A 21975-nucleotide genomic window follows, 5' to 3' on the forward strand; every position below is an offset into this window, starting at 1 on the left:
CATTCTAGACGCCTAAGAGAGAAAGGCGACGAGAACCCATGTCCCTTCTGCAGGAGAAAGACCTACCATGAGCTGCGTTGCTCACCGGGGCGGCGGCAGTGCAGGGACTACCATGACTGCTTGTCATCTCTCATGAAGGAACTTAAGGGCTTGACGAAGTGATGGTCGACGTGGCCGCAAGACGGACACGCATGGGTTCTACTGTAGTCGCTGAAGAAGCTCAGTCTCTGATCCGGCGGGATGACGATGGCCTCGCACTTACTACACTGTTGGGAGAAGAGAAAGGGAGGCAGGGCGTTAGTTTTGACGGGGGGAAAAAGGGGAGGCAGGGCGTTAGAGTTGACGTGGGGGGGGGGGGGGGGGGGGGGGGGAAAGAGAGAGAGAAGGGGAGGCAGGGCGTTACTGACATAGGGAGCCAGGGAGAACATTGGAGGGTTATGCCTGGCCCTACTGTACCGCTGGTATAACAAACTTCAATATAACTGTCATCTAAATACTCTACCACATGAACAACTATAGCTAGACTCGTCCAGTTAAGCCTGAAGAACAGTGCGAATTGTTCTCCTGGAATATCACATCAAACACACACAGAACAACTGCATCACGCTGTGCGTGGAACTGGGCTACTGTTTTCTGCCCCTCAGGGACAATAAACAATTTACTGCACACAGACAAACACTAACACACACACACACTTCACAATGCTCTTGCGAAATAACAAGAATAATTTTCTCTTCAGTTTTGTCTGACTGCCATTAATAATACATTATTCACTGCTGCAACATCCAACAGCACGAACTAGCGCCAACACCCTCTCATTAAACATCTAAAAGCACTTTCTTTAAGCCATTTGCCGGGTCGTATAAAACAGCCAATTACCTTCACACTCACACGCTCCATTAGCATCGATCAGCTACAGGTTTAACGAGGGTTAACGAGTCTGGAGGAGGTCAGGGCTACAGGCAATACCACCATCCATCACTCACTCAACTTTACATGCGCCTTTCACATTTAATATTCAGGCAGTTCGCCCTTCACAAGTACATGAACTTTCAACGTTTTAAACACGATGAAATTCCTAAAGGAACGGTGGTTACCATCCGGATTCGAGCGAGACGACCAGATGTTTCCAACTCGAACACACGAAAACTATTTCCCCATCAGTCAGTCACGACAGCTCAGGACGCAGCACCAGACGTTCAGTTAATGATTTAAGTGAAGAATAAAAAACAAAAATTTTTGTCTCAATTTCAGCATAAAAAGATTTTCTCTTTCGGTCACGCACGTTCGTCTGGCACGTCCAGAAAAGAAGCTGGCAGCTCATAGTGAGAGAGTCTCTGGCTATTACGTGGTCTTAATGATTAGGTCTCTCGTCCCAGATGAAGTCAAACACATCCCGGAGGGGTGGGGGAGGGATGGGGAGGGGGAGGGAAAGGTCAAAGCTTTGGTAAAAGGATAAACAACCACCTCAGGTTCTAACCTCTTCGAGTTTGTGAACAAACATCAAGCCTGCAGCTGTGGCGGCAAACCAAATTTTGTAGATCGAGGTCAAACAAAATAGTTGACAGAGTCAAACAAGGGGGGCGCCCCCATATCAAAGAAGGCCCCCCCCCCGTTAAACAAGGCCTTAAGCACAGGTCAAAAGACCTCCGAGCCAAATTCTTTGAGCCAAGATCGTAAAACCTTTGCATAACTTTGAGCTTAGGTCTAATAATCTGGATCAACAAAGACAGAAGAATCTCGGATGCAACTCGGCCATGAGCCGATGAGAAGCACAAGCCACCACCATCACTCGGGTGAAACTCAGCCTTGAGCTCTGGTGAAACCCAACCTTCAGGTGATGTCTTATGACTTGTCTTCACCTAAGGTTCACCCAGGCTCAGCGACACACTAACCCCACACTGGTGGTGGTGGGGGAAGGTGAGGGAAGGCACTGTATCCCTCAGGAACGGTAGATGAGGAAGGCTCTGGAGGACTGGTAGATGAGGGAGGCCCTGGAGGACTGGTGGACAAGGGAGGCCCTGGAGGACTGGTGGACGAGGGAGGCCCTGGAGGACTGGTGGACCGAGGGAGGCCCTGGAGAACTGGTAGATGAGGGAGGATCATAAGGACTGATAAACAGAAATTCTCTCAGCCACACATGGTTCCCCGTAGCCTTCAGTTCTCAGAGAGACAATGTGGGGTACTGACATCTTCAACACCACCTGTGTGTTTCATCCACTCTTTCTCCCCGTCAAGACCCCATCCCATCAGTCAGCTGCTCTTCCTCCCTAAAGACTGTCATACCACCCCACCTCCATCTACCTGACTGGCACCATCCCAATCGGATCTACCTGGCCACGACACCTGTGTCTACCGGCCCCGTGGCAACACCCCCACCCGGTAGGCCTCCGGGGGAGGGAGGACGGGTTGAAGGGACTAATGACACCATGTACCCAAAATCTCCCGTGACAGTGACGTAATCCAGCCTCACTAACGGCTCGAACCTGGTGGATCCCTGGAATGATTCTGGTGCCACCACCACAATAACAGAACCACAACCAGGCCGGGACCTACAACAGCAAACACCTGCCCGGACATGGGAGCCCTGCCTCATCGAGTGCATAAGGCTGTGTCAATGACCGGCCGACCTACATGCACATGTTGCCCTCACATATTGATCCGGGGCTGCCGGGCTGCGCAGCATGCAGTGTTGGGGAGGGATGTGGGAGGGGGAGAGGATAGCGAGGGGGGGATGGGGAGGAGGATGGGGAGGGAAGGGAGACTGTAGAGGGGCAGGTCAGGAGACCAGGAAGATCTATCCCCCTCCCCTCCCCTCCCTCCCCCCACACAGGTGGGTGTGGTCAGGCAAGGACAAGGAAGGGGGTGGGGGGGGGGGGTGAAGCGTGGCGGGGTCATACAGGACACGACGGGGGTGAGGAGGGAGGAGACACGAAGAAAGGGTAAATAGGACACAGGAGGGGAGGAGAGGACGCGGGAAGGGTGGGGAGGACACAGGAGGGGTGGGGAGGACACAGGAGGGGTGGAGAGGACACAGGAAGGACGGAGAAGACACAGGAGGGGCGGAGAGGACACGGGAGAGGTGGAGAGGACACAGGAGAGGTGAAGAGGACACAGGAGGGGTGGAGAGGACACGGGAGGGGTGGATGAGGCAAGGTGGGTGACGTGATATAGTCACTATGAGCGGCAGTGATGGTGAATACAGTGATGGTGGAGGAATTATTGGAGAAAAGTGGAGGGTGGATGATGGTGGTGGTGATATTAAGGCTGTGTGTGTGTGTGTGTGTGTGTGTGTGTGTGTGTGTGTGTGTGTGTGTTAAATTCCCTTGAATTACACTTGACTAACAACACATACGAGTCATGAAGTGGAATTACATTTAGATAAGTGTTAACTTGTCCGTCGTATTATAACTAGTAATTAACCTAATTACACCCATATTAATGATCGGCAATTTACACAATTTACTAATCACTTAATTACTTTTACGCAGCCTTGAGCTTTGCTAAGCCTTCACTGCCCCAGTTTGGGAACAGACTTAACATATTACATTTTCTTAGACTTAACATGTTACATTTTCTTCATTTTCTTTAATTTTCCTCTACATTATAATTCACCATCTCATTTACTTCTGTCCATCTTTTTCTACCACACTTAACTCCATTATCCTTCAAACTCACTTTCCCGTCGATATTATCACTTTCGTCTTCACCTTCCTTGCTTTCATATTCTCCCACCATTACCTTTCACTTTCACTGGCCCTTAACATCCATTCACCTTCATTCACTTTCCGTATCTCCCTATTTTCACTCATCTTCAATAACACCTCACCTTACCTCCCATTACTTCAGCTGTCATTTTCTATCCTCGCTCCACTGGTCATGTTTACACCTCTCCTGTCATGTCTACCCTCACCTACCATGTTTACCCCTCACCTCACGTGTCATGTCAAACCATCACCTTACCTGTGTCATCTCTTCCCTTCACCTTATAAATCCCCTTACTATATATAGGTCTTCCTCCCTCGCTATGATTAGAAATGGGATCGAAATTTTCATCTTTTTTTTTCACCCCAGGGTTAGGGAGGCGGTGCCTCTGGGGGGGAGGGAGGCAGAGATGGAGGAGGGGAGAAATAGAGAGGTCCATTCCATCACAGCCTTGGAGATCACCACCCCTAGCGAGTCCCGCTGATCTCGGAGGGTTCAACTAGCGTTCAATCGGGTTGTATCTTGGGGCGTGTGTGTGTGTGGAGGGGACTGAACCCTCCAGGGGTTCAATCCGTCAATAATAACTCCGTCCCGCTTAAAAGATACGTCAATGCGAGAATATCATCCCTCACTGCGCTCCACCATTAGTTGTCAAGTAAACGCATGGCGATGGTGGCACGGAATTCGAGAGAGAGAGAGAGAGAGAGAGAGAGAGAGAGAGAGAGAGAGAGAGAGAGAGAGAGAGAGAGAGAGAGAGTAATAAAGCCATTGTTAGCAGGAGATGGGCGGATGTCAAATATAATATTCACGCCCAGGCCAGAGCGCCAATATGTAGGAACAGACAAAAAGAAGACGTGAATTTAATATCCTACCCTGGGAAGGACAGAGAACCTGGAGAGGCTCACACCAGGTCAGGTCAGGTCACACACAAATCCTCGCTACAACAAAGTTTCAGAAACAAAGACTTCCTCCAAGTACGACTATCTGGGTCTTCTGAACTCAGGGTAGGTTGTTTTGGAGTCTACTGCCACCACTGGAAGAACGGTTGACTGTGGCTACCAAAGAATTCGAATCCATTTTCTTCATGTAAAGAGAACGGGGACTGTGAGGCCGTCGTGATGAGTGGGATCGAATCCACCAACCAAGAGCTAAATACGATAAAAAAAAAACAGGAAAAAAGAAATTGGAGTTTATCAGATCAGTAAAATCCTCCCTTATTTTTCTTTCAAATTACTTTGCGATTTGAGGGGATTCCAGGCAATCTATGGCGAGGGCTGGAAGAAAAGCCCAGCCTCCCCACCAAAGCCAATAAGCAAAAATATGCATCCAGTCCCTCGTCAGAGGTTTCATAAAAGTCACACAGCCCAATAAACACGAAATAGGCGACGGGATTCCAACCCTTAGCCCGCCTCGCCACAAGGTCCAACGAAGGCACAAAGGAGGGGGGGGGGAAAAAATGGTAAACAGCCTCCAACCATAAGTCAGAATCAAAGTCAGAGAGAAGGGGGGGTGGGAGAGGGAGGCTGTATTCATCAGCAAACAGAAATAAGGGCGAGGGAGACGATAAGACGAGCAGAAGGAAAGACAAGTGACAATCGACCTGGCCAGAGCCATAGGGAGGATTTCCAGCCCGACACTCCTGGAACAGCCCTTCCAGCACTAAGAGAACACTAATAATGTTCTATGAACTGTTCCAGGATAGTTGAGGCTACGCCAAGGACTTTTTTCGTACAGCATTCTAAATATAAAGTGTTCCAGGAGGACCCTGGAAAATGTTTAAAGGCCGCTTCAACATTCCTCTGTGGTTGTTTAGAGAGCTTCATGATAACTCGGGGGCTGTTTAAAAACTGTCAGAGATAACTCTGGGCCAGTTCAAAAATGTTCCCAATCTCTTCCAGTATGTCTTCTTGTGTCACACCAAGAAACCTGTTCCAGAAGACCAATGAAGTGTGTGTGATAGTATACAAGACCCTTCCAGAACTCTTCCATGACGTCTTTCGTGCCATTCCACGAAGCTTCTTCCATTCTATCTCATATTCGCGCCTCCCTCAGAGGCTGACACATCGAATGGGATTCCGTATGCATCAAAAAATTGGGCTGTCTAAATCTACGCATTTGGCCGTGAGCAATCCATGCCTTGGGTCTTCCTGCGTCGCCTTTCCAGGGAGAGAGATGCCTTCACAAACTTTTTTTTTCCCTCGCTGGACTAGTAGTTTTTATGATTTTCTTCAGCCGAGACTCTTTCAAAGAGTTTTTCCCTCAAGTCTTTTACTAAAATGAAGATTTCTCTGGGGGTATTTTACTCCCTGCTATAGAGGCAACTTTCCAGGAGCCTTTCAGCTATACAAGAGACCACCTCCCTTCCCCCCGCCCCCCTGGAACAAGAAAACGGGAGACGCCTCGACGGCAAAACTGGAACGCTGTCAAATTTCCCGAAACAGCGAGTTTTTATTGTCTTATTTACGAGGGTGAGATGTGGTTGGGGAAGTGAGAATATAGGTATGTCAATTGTGTGCAATTTCTGGCGACGCGAGGCGATAGGAGGGTGGAAGAGTGTGAGGGAGAACATGAGACAGACGGGTCCTGACACTTGCCACCCTCGTTGGGGGTCATAAAAAGATGTGAGGTTTTTGTAGTTCAGTGAGAAATGTAGATTACAGCGTAGAGGTACACAATACAGCGGTACGCTGTAAATATACACTTGCAGGTCCCCTACTCAGACACACACACAATATCATGTCATTTATGGCCCAATGGATGTATAGGAAGATGGTATATAGGAATACGTTTGTGTATTTTTACCGAAAATACGTCTCGGGTGCGTTGCTTGGTTTACAGAAAACGTTCGATGGTGGTGGGTGCAGATAAATCGCCACAGGCCCTGTGTGGCTGTGTGTGTATTGCCTAACACAACAGTCGTACGTGGGCGAATGGATCTGAGTTCTGACGTGAGATGGTCTCAAAAGTTCTCTCTTAATTGCGATGTTGTTTACAGGAGAGGGACAGTAATGTTCTCTATTCCTAGCGTTTTCTATTTATGAGAGAGAGAACAACAGTAATATTAAAGGGAAGGGTCGAAAGTTTTCAATTTACAGCACTTCATGAAAATGGAAGGCACAGCTGTGCCTCTCTAAATTATTTACAAATGTTTCTTATTTACGTAAGAAACTAATTATCGTTATATGTCAGGTAAGACGGTACCACGACCTCGCACCGCCAACAACGGTAAACAATTAGCCCACTCAAATTACGAGATCACTTGAAAAAAAGAAATACATAGAGTTTTCGACAACCGTAAATACAGTGGATAATATATATATAGATATATATATATATATATATATATATATATATATATATATATATATATAGATATATATATGTGTGTGTGTGTTTGTGACCAGAGCCAAACTTGAAAGTTTTGTTTGGCACAAATACGATTTTCGTTCAGCATTTGAAGGACTAAGCAGATCATACCTTCTACACCCGTCACCAGCAGAAGATTGTGTGTGTGTGTGTGTGTGTGTGTGTGTGTGGAGGGGGGAGGGAGAGGTGCCGTCCTTGGCTGAGGAAAAAATCTATATTATGTAGCAAGATCCTCGGCTGGTCACCATGACGACCTCTTCATGATAAACTAGACGCTGCACCACATCGTGTCGCATCCATATGCCATCTCCACACACACACACACACACACACACAGTCACAAAGCTCCTACTGAGCGACCTGAACCAGCGAATCACTTCTGTACGAGCATCATTACAACTCGTAACAATCTCTTGTACCACGTAACGATCCAGCAAACGTTCACTAGCAATATATTTCATCCAGTTACAATATATGTCCTCCAAGCAAACAATCTATTAAGGATCTTTACTTCAATCTCTGCCGATATGTTTCAAGCAGTACTGTATCTCCCGCCTGAAGAAAGGATCGGATCCTCCAAGATTCTTCATACACTTCCACCTCCAAAATCAACGAAACATTAATAAGACTTTGGCTCAAGGAAGAGGAGGTGGTCAGGGGCTAAGTGCCCTCCCGACTCGCTTTCCTGAAACGGCCAGAACTGAGAAGAGATAGGCATAGATAGATAGATAGATAGATAGATAGATAGAGAGAGAGAGAGAGAGAGAGAGAGAGAGAGAGAGAGAGAGAGAGAGAGAGAGAGAGAGAGAGAGAGAGTCCCTCCACCGCCTCCTCCTTTACCCACCTCCTCCTCTTCCTCTCCCTGAGCATCTCGCTCTCTCATTCCTCCAGCTGCCTGTATCACCTCACACTCCGGCTGATGTTCCTTCCTCCCTCCCTGAATCTCTCTCTCTCTCTCTCTCATCTTCCCAGTCTTCTAGTTCCTCCTCTTCCACCTCTCGAACCTACACTTCTCTTCCTCCCTTACTTTCATTTCCCTCAGTTTTCTTTATGTTCCTACCACAATTCTGGTCCTCTTTCTTTCCCAGGTATTTTTTTTCCTCCTCCAGCTCACCACACTCGTGTTCCTCCCCCGCCCTTATGGTCCGCCCGCCTTACCCATCCATGAGAGTCCAGAGCCGGGGATGCCAAACGGATGACCAGTTACTACCATTTAGGGAACAAGACCTCAGTGCTCAGGAGTGTCATTACCAATTTGTACAGGGGAGGGTGTTCTACACCCGTGGGAACACCCTCACCTCCTGTACAGTACAAGGAGGGTGTTCTACACCCGTGGGAACACCCTCACCTCCTGTACAGTACAAGGAGGGTGTTCTACACCCGTGGGAACACCCTCACCTCCTGTACAGTACAAGGAGGGTGTTCTACACCCGTGGGAACACCCTCACCTCCTGTACAGTACAAGGAGGGTGTTCTACACTCGTGGGAATACATCTCTTGTATTTTTCCGTATCTTATACTAATTTTCCAAGATTTCTGAATGTTGATACTATCATCAATGTGTGTGTGTGTGTGTGTGTGTGTGTGTGTGTGTGTGTGTGTGTGTGCCTAAGTCAGCTGGGCAGAAGCCGGACAGCTGGGGGTCCCAGAGCACAGCAAATATTGGATTGCAGTAAACCCACACGTGGTACTGCCAGCTGGAGAGAGAGAGAGAGAGAGAGAGAGAGAGAGAGAGAGAGAGAGAGAGAGAGAGAGAGAGAGAGAGAGAGAGAGAGAGAGAGAGAGAGTCGGGGTTACAAGCAACGAGGTAAAAGAGAGAAGAGTGAAATAAAGGAATTAAAACGAGAGCACACACAAGACTGGGGTGAAGAACTGTGTTCAAGTAGAAGCCAACTGAGCTAACGAGAGGGGGGGGGGGAGACGCCCCCCCCCCCCCAGCCTGTCCAGATTATGTGCTTACCCGGGGGAGGGGGGGGGAGGGGGAGGGGGAGGGGGAGGGGAGGGGGGGAGGGGGAGGGGGAGAGGGGGAGAGCAGCGGAGGGGGGGATTAGCGGTTCCGAGAAGTGGACTGGTTGGCCGGGGTGTGTGTGTGTGTGTGTGTGTGTAGGGTTCGGTAGTGCTGCCAAACCCTCGTGCTTACCTCTCACTCACTCACTCATTCCTGCTCTTCCCCCTTCCCCCGCCCCCTCCCTCCCTTCTTCACTTTCCACCCTCCGCCCCTCTAAAAGCTTCCATTGTCTGAGAGATCCTTATAGAATGAGGGTTGAGTTGTAGCGTCGGCCTTGATCCAGTGCTTGTAAGAGCTGCCTGATGCACTCCCAATGTTTTCCACTTCATAATTTTTATTTCTTTCCTCTCTCTCTCTCTCTCTCTCTCTCTCTCTCTCTCTCCAGTACAGTCGAGATTAAACGTCGTGTTTACCCGAGAATTTTAGTCTTGGTAACAATGGTAGTTGTGGGGGCGGGGAGGGGGGGGGGAGAATAAGGGCAATGGAAGTTGCATGGGGTGAGAGGGGGAAGAGTGGGGGGGGGGGAGAATTGCTTTCTATTTTTGCAGGGTAAAGGGATGTTGGAGGTGATGGATGGTTTTGGAAGAGAGAGAGAGAGAGAGAGAGAGAGAGAGAGAGAGAGAGAGAGAGAGAGAGAGAGAGAGAGAGAGAGAGAGAGAGAGGTTTGATCCAAGTGTGTCCGAAACAGTTTTCATCTTATGTGCATGAAGACATAGAGACGTCAACACAGACACCGCCGTCAGAAGGGCCGCTATCTCGAACCACAACGACCATTCTGTCTGCAGCGAAGTACACAGGGAAGGTGTGTGTGTGTGTGTGTGTGTGTGTGTCTGTGTGTGTGTGTGTGTGTGTGTGTGTGTGTGTGTGTGTGTGTGTGTGTGTGTGTCACCTTCATGCGCTGTACAAAGCAGCGCTACGAGAAGGCACGCTTGTATCACGTCCCTGACGCATATTTCAGTCATACTCCTCCTCCCCACACACACACACACACACACACACACACACACACACACACACAGCACAAACTCCGACACACACAACCCCTCAACAGAGCATCCACATGTAGACCATCCACAAACATCCACATGTAGACCATCTACAAACATCCACATGTAGACCATCTACAAACATCCACATGTAGATTATATCTACAACTGCGTACTGCAACTTCACAACAAAACGAACCCATATTTAGATTCTCTTTCATACCGTGGAATACATTACTGCGTAACGCTATACGCTCACTCTCTCTCTCTCTCTCCCTCTCCCTCCGTACACCGAGGCAGATAAAGTTATACGAGGCAGTAACCATTTTCTCTCCGTCCAGTCATTAAAACACAACATACCACTGCACTGGTTTCGACCGTACAGCAGCCCTTCCTCCTCCTCCTCCTTCCCCCCCGCTAGTGCATCGTTAACTAGAGGTATATGGCACCTATACTGTACAGGTTGAGTGTCCCATTAAATCACCCCCTTTGACTACGATTTATGTTGTATGGGATAATAATTCTAACATCGGGGCCCAGTGTACAGCCATTTAAAACTCAGTGTCATACGAGACAAAGGTGTCCATGTTCGTTCAGATTTATGTAACGTGTTTCAACCAGAGCAAACGTATGCATAAGTCACTTTACGATTTTGTAGAATGAAATTAATGTCATTTTTTTTTTAAGTAAGGGATGATAACAGCAAATTAATCATTGTTTGCATATGTTACTAACATCTACTGTACGAATTCTGACGTTATCTTTTTCTAATTTCTGATCTATGCTGCAATGGAAGACTTTTTTTAAATGTATTTCTTAAAAAAAAAATTGCTCGACAAATACTCAATAACGCTTTTCATAAGAGCAGTGTATAGAAAATAGTCGTATGGTGGATTTCTATAAATCTAGATAAATCAGTTTCTTTGGTGTTATCCAATTACTAGATAACTATTAGCCAAATCATACTCAATCTACCGTTGAAAGTATACAAAAAGAAAACGGAACCTATTATTTCAAAAAAAAAAAAATTAAAAGGTTCCACTGTACAAATGAATATAAAAATAAATAAAAGTCGTGAATTGTCGGTCATAATATTTTGTGAATATAAAAACGCACAATATGCGCTTGCAGAGGGGGAACTTTCATTAGATAATGGACCATATTCATACAGCTAATGTCTGCCATTTCATGCATTCATAGCGAGTGATCAATTCTTCCATAAGCCTTTTACAACTTCCCTCTTCCTAACCTCTCTTTTTTTTCCAGTCTTTCCCCATCCCTTTGTTGCCACGTTCTTTTCTTCTTTCCTCTCTACTTTTCCACATTTTTCTCTTCACTTCTCTCCCTAACCCGATCGACCCAGCTCTGCCCTCTTGCCTTTCTTTCCTGCCCCGTTTCTCCCATTTCTCTTTCTCTCACGAGGTGATAGCGCCACTCTCTCCCTCTCTCTCTCTCTCTCCCTCTCTCTCTCTCTCTCTCTCTCTCTCTCTCTCTCTCTCTCTCTCTCTCTCTCTCTCTCTCTCTCTCTCTCTCTCTCTCTCTCGTATCATTCTGCTTCCCCCTCTCCTCTCGCACTCCCTACCTGCCCCCAGCAACCAGGCCAACTACACTACAACAATGGCCATTTACTGATAACGTATTTGCAGGGTGGGTGTGGTGTGGAGGGTTGCCACTGAGTACTCGCTGGTGGAGGTGGAGTGGGCGTGGCTGTGATGGGGTTGCAGTGTGGGGTTCACGTGGGAGCGTACGTAAAGGTGTACATGGGATGTACGTGGGATGGCATGTGAGGGATGTAAGTGGAAGAGTAAGCGAGGGATGCAAGTGGGAGAGCAACTGCGGAGTGTGTGGGGGGGAGCTGGGAGTGGGTGCGCGTGTGTGTGGTAGTGTAACTGGGAATGCTGGCTGGTGGGAGAATAAGCAGTGGTGTACGTGGGAGAGTAATTTAAAGTGTGTGTAGGTGGAAGCGAAGGTCTGGGAGGGTAAACAAATATAGGCTGGCGTGAGACCAAGATTTCCGAGAGTGCAGATGGTGCGTGTTGCCACTGGGCTGTTAAACCACTGAGGTGTTACCACTGGGCTGTTCATACCACAGGGATGTTACCACTAGGCTGTTAAGACCACTGGGGTGTTACCACTGGGCTGTTAAGACCACTGGGGCGTTACTACCAGGCTGTTAAGACCACTGGGGCGTTACTACCAGGCTGTTAAGACCACTGGGGCGTTACTACCAGGCTGTTAAGACCACTGGGACGTTACTACCAGGCTGTTAAGACCACTGGGACGTTACCACTGGGTTGTTGGACTACTGGGGTGTTGGAAAACTTGGAGTGCAACAATACGTAGGGTGTGTGACTACGTAAGAGCCAATATGAGAAACATAATGCATCGTAAGTAATACCTTCCTCAAACATCACGAAGAGAAAGTTTGTATTCATCATTAATGTTCATTATCGCGTCAGAAACACAACAAACATACTCTTGACTTCACTTACAAGAGTCTTAAGTTCACAAAACACACACACACACACTGCCCTTTCATTATAGACAGAAAACATTATACATAGAAAACAATTCTAAATATTTTTCCCTCACTTGCAATAAAAAAAAAATTATTCTCACGTCAATACACTTACCTTCAATAATGTTCGCTCATATGATATGAAATTAGCGATTACCACGGCACTGTAAATGTCAGCAAGTGGTAATAAACACACTTGGAGCAGAACGGAAATCATAAAATCCATGATGGTGTTTCCCTCACTGAACATCATACATGCATCTTACACACTTCACTCAGGCTAATCACGACGGACAAAGTACACTCAAGCTGGCCTAACACTACGTAAATATTGAGTGCAGTCCTATGGTCTCCAACACTGACTAGAGTCCTTTGGTCTCCAACAACGAGCAGAGTCTTATGGTCTCCAACACTTAAGAGTCCTATGGCCTCCAATTGCCCTCCCAACATTCGTGATGAACCGATCTCTTCCTCGCCCGTCCACCATCACAATCACTGACACATCATAACAGACACTGGACAGCGCCTTATGCTCGCGACGCACAGCCTCTCAAAACCTCTGTAGCAGTCAGTCAGTTACAGGCTTAGATACAGGTTACAGCGGCCTGACGTTCTGCTGGCAGCCCCCTCAGGTTACAGGCCCTACTTGTACGTCTCCCAAACTAGTGATGACAAATATTCTGTTCTCGTCAAACACTATGGCATTTCATCAGGTACCTGGTAAGGACGGGTGTTCGAATCCCACAGACTTTCCCTATAGCTAGACCCTCTTGCTGGTTCTCCTCCAATCACTTTCAAGTCATTTTAGTACACATCTTTCAACCACCTGCGTTGGACGGTTCCTCCCCTACGCCGCTCCCCACACACTCATGCTCGTATCCTCCTTATCTTGTATGTTTCAATGGCTTTTCGTGACCATTCCTACAGCTCAGGCACTCCTAATTCCTACTCCGCATCCACGCTCAAGGACCACCTATCCGTACGCCAAGATCTCCCATCCACGCTCAAGGATCTACTATCCAAGTTCATGGACCGGCTATCCACATGCTCAAGGATACTCATCCATGCTCAAGGACCCGCCTATCCATACGCTGAAGGACCCGCCAAAACCCCTGGGATCCTCTAGATACTTACTTTTAACCTACTCTCACAGCAGGGCATGGCGGCGAAGATGTCGAAGGAGTACATTGTACCCAGGATGAGGGCTGAACCATTCCAGCGGGCGCTGCAGAAGGCGCAGCGCAGGATGACAGACCAACCCTCCAGGCAGCCCATGCACACCGCCGCCAAGTACTGCTGCCGACCCTCCACGCGGACCTGCAGGAGACGCAGAGAGTGGAGACAAGATGGTTAATACGGGCGCTACGATATCGTGAAGTGGGAGGGAGGGTGTTCCTGAGAAGGTAATCACACCAGACACCTCCTCCACCGTCGCCATTCACCTCTGCAAACACCTACAGGAGAAGGGAGACATGATTGACACGTTCGTTTGTCATTGGGGATGACTGTAGGAAGGTACAATTCCAGGGACGAGGAGTAGCCAGAGCGCCGCGCCCCCTGAGGTCCTCATCATGACACCACACGATGGTTCGGACGGCTGAGGAAACGTTATTATAACATGCCATTACTCAAGAACTACAGGAAGTCACTAATGACCTTTTTTTTCTTTGGAGTGTCAATAACTTTGTGCGTTTTTTGTCAGGAAATAAGGTCAACGCACCACCCAACTCATTCCCTTGAAATGTTGTGAGTGAAAACTTCCATTCCCTTCACGCCACAACCTCCAACACACCTCAACAGCTCCACCACAAAGCTGGAGAAGTTATCATCAAGACTAGTACACAGGACAGGTGAAAATACGTTTGCGAGAAGGGAGAGAAAAGGAGAGAGAGTGAGGGAAGGAGGGAGGGAGGGAAGGAAGGAGATATTACAAGACGTAGGAGGGCACGACAGGATCTCGTTAGACGCCTCCTCTCTACTGCAGGGGAAGAAGGACCTGAGAAGCTCTCGGGAGAAAAGAGGCTGACGAATAGCCCAAACCCCTTACAACCCCGACCCTTAAGGAGGGCTGCCGGCCACTCAGGGCCAGGGAACGTGGCACGAACAATAACATGCCGACGAGGTGACGACCTGAAAAAGAAAATGGGGGGAAGAGGAAAACATAATCCATCCCTTTCTCCCATTCTCCTCCCACTTTACCCCAAACTTTACCAAAAGAAAGTCAGGTATGGTAGCATATATTCATCCATGGCTTTATTTAGCTCCACTGAGGCTGCTCCGTGTGTGTGTGTGTGTGTGTGTGTGTGTGTGTGTGTGTACAAAGACAGAGACCGGCGAACCCACTGGTCGAAGTGGTCCAACCTCACGGCCATCTTGCCTCCACCGACGGACTGGATTCTGTATAGGCACGACAGATACACAGACACACACACACACACAGCCAGGCTCTCTATCGCAACCCACCCTTCCAGGAGAGAGAGAGAGAGAGAGAGAGAGAGAGAGAGAGAGAGAGAGAGAGAGAGAGAGAGAGAGAGAGAGAAGGGAGGGAGGAGAATGCAAGGGAGGGACTTGTTGGACCAGACTCCCTGGCGACGCTAAGGTCACCTCTGACAACGTGTGGGAAGAACCGGTAATGTTGGAAAGGTCAAGAGTCACTGAGTTTGGAGAGCGGAGTGGGAGAGGGGAGAGAGAGAGAGAGAGAGAGAGGGAGGGAGGTCACTGGGATCGCGTATAAAGGGATGCGAGAAGGGCAGAGGAGAGGGAAGGAAGGGGGTGTTATGTGGTACAGGGATAGGCAAAAGAAAGATGAAAGCGAAAATCAGTGAGAGGGGAGGAAGGGATAACAGAAGACCTTATATAGTCCATGACGAGGTTATCTAAGGGAGGAGAATAACAGTAACTTACACTTTATAAAGATGGAGACAGGGGTGGTACAGGGATGTAAGAGGGCCAAGCAAGATAAGAAATGCGAGGGATGAAGATGGAGAGAGAAAGAAGAATCACAGGAGAATCAAAAGTTGATGGAAAATGTATAATGTAAGAGGAGAGAGAAAATAGGATGTGGTTGACCCTGCCGCTATCATGACACCACCATGTTATACTAGGTCTCCACACACACACACACACACACACACACACACACACACACACACACACACACACTAGTGTCACCAACAACTTGAACCCTAAATCCAGGCCTTAGATGTCCCCCTTTCCCTCCAACAGAGACCAACAAAAGCCCTGAGGGAGACTGATGGATGCAACGCGATCCCTAAACCCTAAGCCAAGAGCCCGAAAATCAGGGCAGGAAGAGGTAAAGGAGGGGTCCAGGAGTAGCACGAGTGCGCCAGATGAGGTGCCTCACATGCTAACTGCCGTGGCCTCCCACGGTGACATGGGGGATGGGGGAGCACTAGGGTGTTCAGTCCCTCCCTCCCTCCCAGCAGCCCCACAGATGACAGCCTCCAGTGAGAGAAAAGGGAGAGTCAGGGAGGAGGAGAATAAGGAGGAAAGGGACCAATCAGGAGGGAGATGGAAGGGGGTGGAGGAGGAGGAGGGGTTTGCCCGGAGGGTCAGACTTTGAAAAACGGGAGAGAGAGAGAGAGAGAGAGAGAGAGAGAGAGAGAGAGAGAGAGAGAGAGAGAGAGAAATGGCATGCAGGATGATGAGACGGGCAGACACATGAAGCCAGACACTCTCAAGAGATACGTCGGCGAAGAACCACATTCTGAAAGACAAGAGATCAAAAAAAAAAGAAGGGAATCCTGACCCAGCGAGAGAAGGTGTCAGTCAACTGGCACGACAACAACATCGACACCGAGACTTACCAATCCTTCAGATGACTCCTCCTCTTCGCCCGAGAGGCTGAGGCGGGGCGGCCAGGGAGTGTCGAGCCCCGATCCTCCACAATGTCTGATACTCTCCCACTTCCCAGTGACGACACAGCCACTATCCGTTCCGTCTATGACGCCACCACAGACACTTGCGAGGGAAAGACCCGTGCCTACGTGTTCCACGAAGCCAACGACACGACTTTCCTGGACAATCGTCTTGTCCCAGACTGAGGTCGTTCACTCACACACACAAACTTTTATCAGAAACAACTAAAGTATCGCCTATATAGGGCCAGGTTCCTTTGACCATTCACATCGCCCGAGATGTAAATAAAAGCTGAAGTTATCTCCACTTGAAAGCCAGCTACCCAAGCAAACAGATCAGCGGGTTTCAACAAAAAGCATCTCCAAGTGCTTTTAATCCACAGTGTTGGGCAAATGTGTCGAGAAGCGATCTGGAGAATATGGGAAGCAGAAAAGGATCCTCCATGGCCAGCAGACGAGGACTAGCACCTCGAGCAGTGCCGAGTGTCGACCAGACCCGAGCTACAACAGACCGAAGTCCATAAGATCTTTCTCATCTCTCTAATACCATGAAATTCTTTCCCCCTCGTTTATATCAGGCAATCAGACTAGACGAGAACCTATTGCTCATTCTTAATGCACTTCAATGAGGCTGGGAAAATAGTCGCTCGCCTTCCAGGAATTTCTCCGCCCGGTTCTCTTACTTATTGCCAGTCATTTTCAGAGAATAACACACACACACACACACACACACACTGGGGTACAAACTGCTAGAAAACTTCCAGGAATTCTGGGGGGGAAAGCCAGGTACCCTCGGAAAACATTCAAGTCCAGTCTTTTCTCTGCAACTTAGGACGATAAGAAGAGGAGGAGATCCGAGAAGTGGAAGAGGTGGTGGTGGTGGAGGAGGAGGAGGAGGAGGAGGGGAAAGAAAGAAAGTCGAGACGTACAATTTGGGACGTCCGTGTGGTGGCCATCTCTGACGTTCCTTGAGACAGGCAAGAGTTACTTGAGGTTACGTCTATCCACTCCTCTGGGGTTGGTGACCCAGAAAACCTCGCGTGAAGATCCTTTAAGCAGTATAGGGGAAACCCTGAGATCTTTGGAAATGACGAGTACGCACGTCGTCGGAAACCACAAATAATCACAGAAGACCTCAAAGACCTGGCGAAGACCTCGCCAGGTCTGTAGATCCGCTTGGGAGGAATAAAAAAAAAAAGGGGGGGTGGGGGGAGATGAGTGGTCTTTGAAGGTTTTTCGGAGCTCCTTTAGGAATCCTGGCGGAAATCTTTCCACACAGTAACAAATATTCGTGGTCTCTGGAGAGGCAAAGTGGGTGTTGACTCAAGACAATCTTGGAATAACCTTAATCATCACTTTTTATCCTCGGGAATTAAAGGAATGGCGGGAATCGGGGCGTCATTCCTGTTTGCTCGTCTTGCTCTGGGTTTCAGGATGTGTATTGACTTAGCCATTATATGGGACTCTCTCCCCGGAGGTAAAAGATCAAAGTCTACAGAAAGAGAGCCACTCAACCTGTTCCTTGCCTCCACAAAAACTCACACACACACACAAAAAAAAAAAAAATATCAGTGATTAAAAAAGCAGGTACACACAGGAGACTTCCGCACACGTTATTTGGTTATGTACACAAACCTTACGTACATCGGCTCCCTCACACACACACACACACACACCTACCCAAGGGTCACATTACCCGTTACCAGTACAACATGGTGCACAGCCTCAGGCCAAAAGGGGCCTGAAAACAAGAGGGTATGAAGACAAGGCGGTCTAAGGACACGCGGGCCCAAGGACAAGGGGATCTGAAGACAAGGGTGTCTGAGGACAATGCAGCCTGCAGACGAGGGGGACTGAAGACAAGGGGCCTTGAAAACATTGGTGTGAAGACAAGGGGGGGCTTGAAGATGAGGGGGGAGATGACAAGAGAGTCTGAAGACAAAAACGTCTTTAGACACGGGGACTTGTAAACATGGATGTCTGAAGACATAGATAAGGTGGGGGGGGTGGGGGGTTGAAGACAACGGGACCTGAACATAAGGGGTCTGAAGACATGAGGGCCTGAAGGGGACCTGAAGATAAAAAGAGGGAGAACAAGGAGCCCCAAACATAAATCAAAAAATCTTCTCTTCAATGCCAGAAAAGTTTCAGAAAAATTCCAGGGAAGAAATCCAAGTTTTCACCCCATTTTCTTTTGTCTCCTGGTCGAAATAATAGGTTCTGTCTTTCTTCCTGACGTCATTCGTTGTCTCTGGTACTCAACATCATTTAATAAAATTCATTTTTTTCTACACTCATGAGGACCGTGGTTGGGTTCAAAAATGATCATCTTTAAATACTTGACTGAAAAATATAAAAATCAAAAGGGCCTCAAAATTCTGGTTGGCTTAGGCACCCCTTAATTAATCCAGGCCTGGCAAAGACTCAAGTGTGTAAACACAGACACAAAACACTAAAAGATACTCACCGGAATGGCAGATTTGGCGTGCTGGATAGGCGTAAGGAAGAAGGTGCCATCCAACAGTGGGTACCGGTCGAAGACGAGGAGTGGCTGGTGGCAGAGAACACACGCAGTCCTCGACGTCCTCTGGGCCGCTAGTGTGGACAGGATGAAGCAGCGCGTGTCGTCATTGCCATGCAGACCATCATCCTCCATCTGTTGGGGAAGGAGGCGAGCAAGGAGCAAACGCATGTCACAGGTCTGGCCGGCCGGCAGGCTTGGTGCCCTTAGGAAACCGGCAGTATTTAGTGTTTTTTTTTTTTTTTTTTTAAACCAAATATAAAATGAAGCGCTTACAACGCGCATTTTTTTTTTTTTGTAAGATCTTGAAAACTATTGATCTCTTGAATTCCAGCGAGAGGCTGTGATGATAACAGGAATGATTTTACGGAAAAAATCCAAAAGATCTGAAACGTACAGAGGAAACAAATAGAAGTAAAAGAGAAATGCATGAACAAATAATTTCCATAAATCTGTACACATCGTAGTCTTGATGGCGAGAAGACACCAGGAGACTAATCTGTAACGTAAATTAGGTTAATCTCGGATGAAAATCTAATTTATAAAATATCAATTTACACAACAAATATATTTGCATACTGTGGTTGCCCTTCAAAAGAAAAAAAAATATAGATATATGTGTATATATAATAAAAAGAAAAGCAAGTTTCTTGCCGAAATGTTGGAACACAAGCTCTGAGGAACCTCACGTCGACGCAGCTTGCATAGAGTACATACGTGAAAAACAAAAGATTTCAAGTTTATATTATTTTCTCGGCATATTTTGCACCATGAAGACTGCTGGAGGTATCTCAAGCTCTCCCTCCCTCATTTTATATCAACTTTTACGTTTTTCTTTTCCATGTTGCATTATTTTCAACGGTCATCTTGGAATTTCAAGTCTCTTCCATGTATGTATATATTTAAACATAAAGTTACGTTGGTATTGCTGACTATTCCTTAGTATCCTATATCGTTATTCTTGCCTTTTTTTGCCCAAAAACGCAAAGATTCTCAAGAAAATGTATATATTATGTATATAATACTGTTCACAGAAAACAAATGTCATTTCAGACTGCAAAATCCAAGATCCCTCCCTTCTCTTGCCAGCACAATATTCATTCCAAAATCTCATAATTTCTCGACTCGGAGTTATTTACAGGTATTCTTTACTTCATAATAAACCTTTAGATTAATAATCAGTTGATATGTTTGAAGAAAATATGTTTACCATCAAGAAAGAGGATGGGGGAAGCAGATATTAATTCTTGCCCTGTGCAACAACAGCCGTGACGTCATTAGCCCCGACTGCCTGCCGTACGATAACCATCAAACATGCGAAATTCCTCACACATACCAATTAGCTTTGACCAGTTATGCAAGAGGTAGTGGCTGGCACGTCAGAGTTTCCATGAAGATTATAAACAGATAAAAAAAATCACTGACTTATTTCCACCATACCTCACGCCAAAGATGTATGTCAATATGTCAGCAAAACAAGCTATAATAAAACATTAAATTATTGTAATCATACTTTGAAAGTTGTCATTTTATATAGATAACGTATTAAAAAGTGCTAATCAACTTCATTAAGAGAAGTAAACATCACACGATTAAGGATTTCTCTTATATTTAAAAAAGAAAGGAATTTCTAAACTCTCGTCCCACCAACAAATTTCCACAGGTCTGTTGAACGTGGTGTGGCCTCCTCATCTCTATCGTTTAAGCTGGCCCTCCCTCACAAAGCAAAGCCCTCGCTTCTATGACTATTTCCCTTGGTTGTAATAATATTCCTTTTCATAAGGATAAAGTGTTTTTCTCAGGCAATTCATAAGTACTACTATAAACGTGTAGTCATTTAAAGAAAAGCATCTTACAGATTCATCTTAAAATTTAAAGGTGATTGACTTAAGGCAATTTATTACACGGATCTTTTAATGGGATGCGTGGAAGCAATTCATTATATTTAACACAATAGACAAATCCATTTCAACGACTCCACTAAGATACTGTTAAGCGAATACAAGTTGTTATTGACACGAGCCCATGCCGGCGTGGACTTGACGAATCATTACACATATACGAGGTACAGGTGTTGAAATTACTGGTTAATATCTAGGGTACATATAGCAATCATGGTTACGCTTCTTTGCTTACGGAATCATTTACTACGTTATCTACAGGATTAGTGATACGTAGGCCTATACTTGAATTACTCTTAATTTCTCATTTTGATTCCTTCTTAATATATATATTATAATCTGCCAGTAACCACCCACACTCTGTTCCATTTCCGTAAAAAGAAAGTTAGTTCATTACCCTGAGACAGAATGGGTCGGGAAGGCCAGGGTGCGTGGGAGAGTCGGAGGGAAAGAACATAAAGAGAAATATAAAAAAGATATATATAATGTTCCCCCACCATAGTGCTTGCTTTCTACTATCTCTCGTTGCTGGTGTTAACCGTTGGACTCGTCATCGCGCTGCCCGCTCGGGGGTCTTGGCGAATCCCGTTAGAAATAGGTTCAATACAGTGCTATGCCAACGGCCGCACTGAGAAAAAAAATAAATACCATGAACGCCCCATACGTCCGGCATACTGAGAGGCTAACCAGTGGATAGGTTCACATCGCGAAAATCCGACACAAAAACAAAGCGTGGCAACTCGCCGTCGGGAGTTTGAATGTGGTTGGTCGGAATTGTTCGCGGGAGTTTCGCAGCAGCCAATCAGAAGCTCTTCCCTGACGAATGGCCCCGAGGCATCTTTCCCAGCAGCGTGTGACGTAGCACCGTACGGAGATGACGGGGGGGTGATGGCTTGGGGAGGACAATTCAAGGAGAAGGATCCTGAGATTCGCCATCAAAATTACGGTAATGAGGGCTGAGGGTGGGGGAAACGGCAGATTAAAGCGTCGACGCTTCGCACGACTCGTTTATTACATTTCAGAGAAAATAAACTCGGCCGCAAACAAGTGATTCTAGCAGAAACACGAGGGAATTAAATGCAACGCGAAGGC

The 21975-nt window shown here is 47.1% G+C and overlaps 1 protein-coding gene across 1 annotated transcript in view; it reads right to left on the bottom strand.

Annotated features, from left to right (window-relative positions):
* Window positions 1-21975, bottom strand: part of heca (hdc homolog, cell cycle regulator) — a 188422-nt gene that overhangs the window by 75270 nt on the left and 91177 nt on the right. Inside the window, exons 3-5 of the mRNA XM_071683023.1 lie at window positions 18929-19117; window positions 13718-13900; window positions 67-266 (exon numbers count right to left, since the gene is read on the bottom strand). Of these exons, the coding sequence (XP_071539124.1) occupies window positions 108-266; window positions 13718-13900; window positions 18929-19117 (531 nt within the window). The 3' untranslated portion in view covers window positions 67-107. The remainder of the gene's footprint in view (window positions 1-66; window positions 267-13717; window positions 13901-18928; window positions 19118-21975) is intronic.

This window comes from Panulirus ornatus, chromosome 3 (assembly GCF_036320965.1).
Source record: "Panulirus ornatus isolate Po-2019 chromosome 3, ASM3632096v1, whole genome shotgun sequence".
NCBI lineage: Eukaryota > Metazoa > Arthropoda > Malacostraca > Decapoda > Palinuridae > Panulirus > Panulirus ornatus.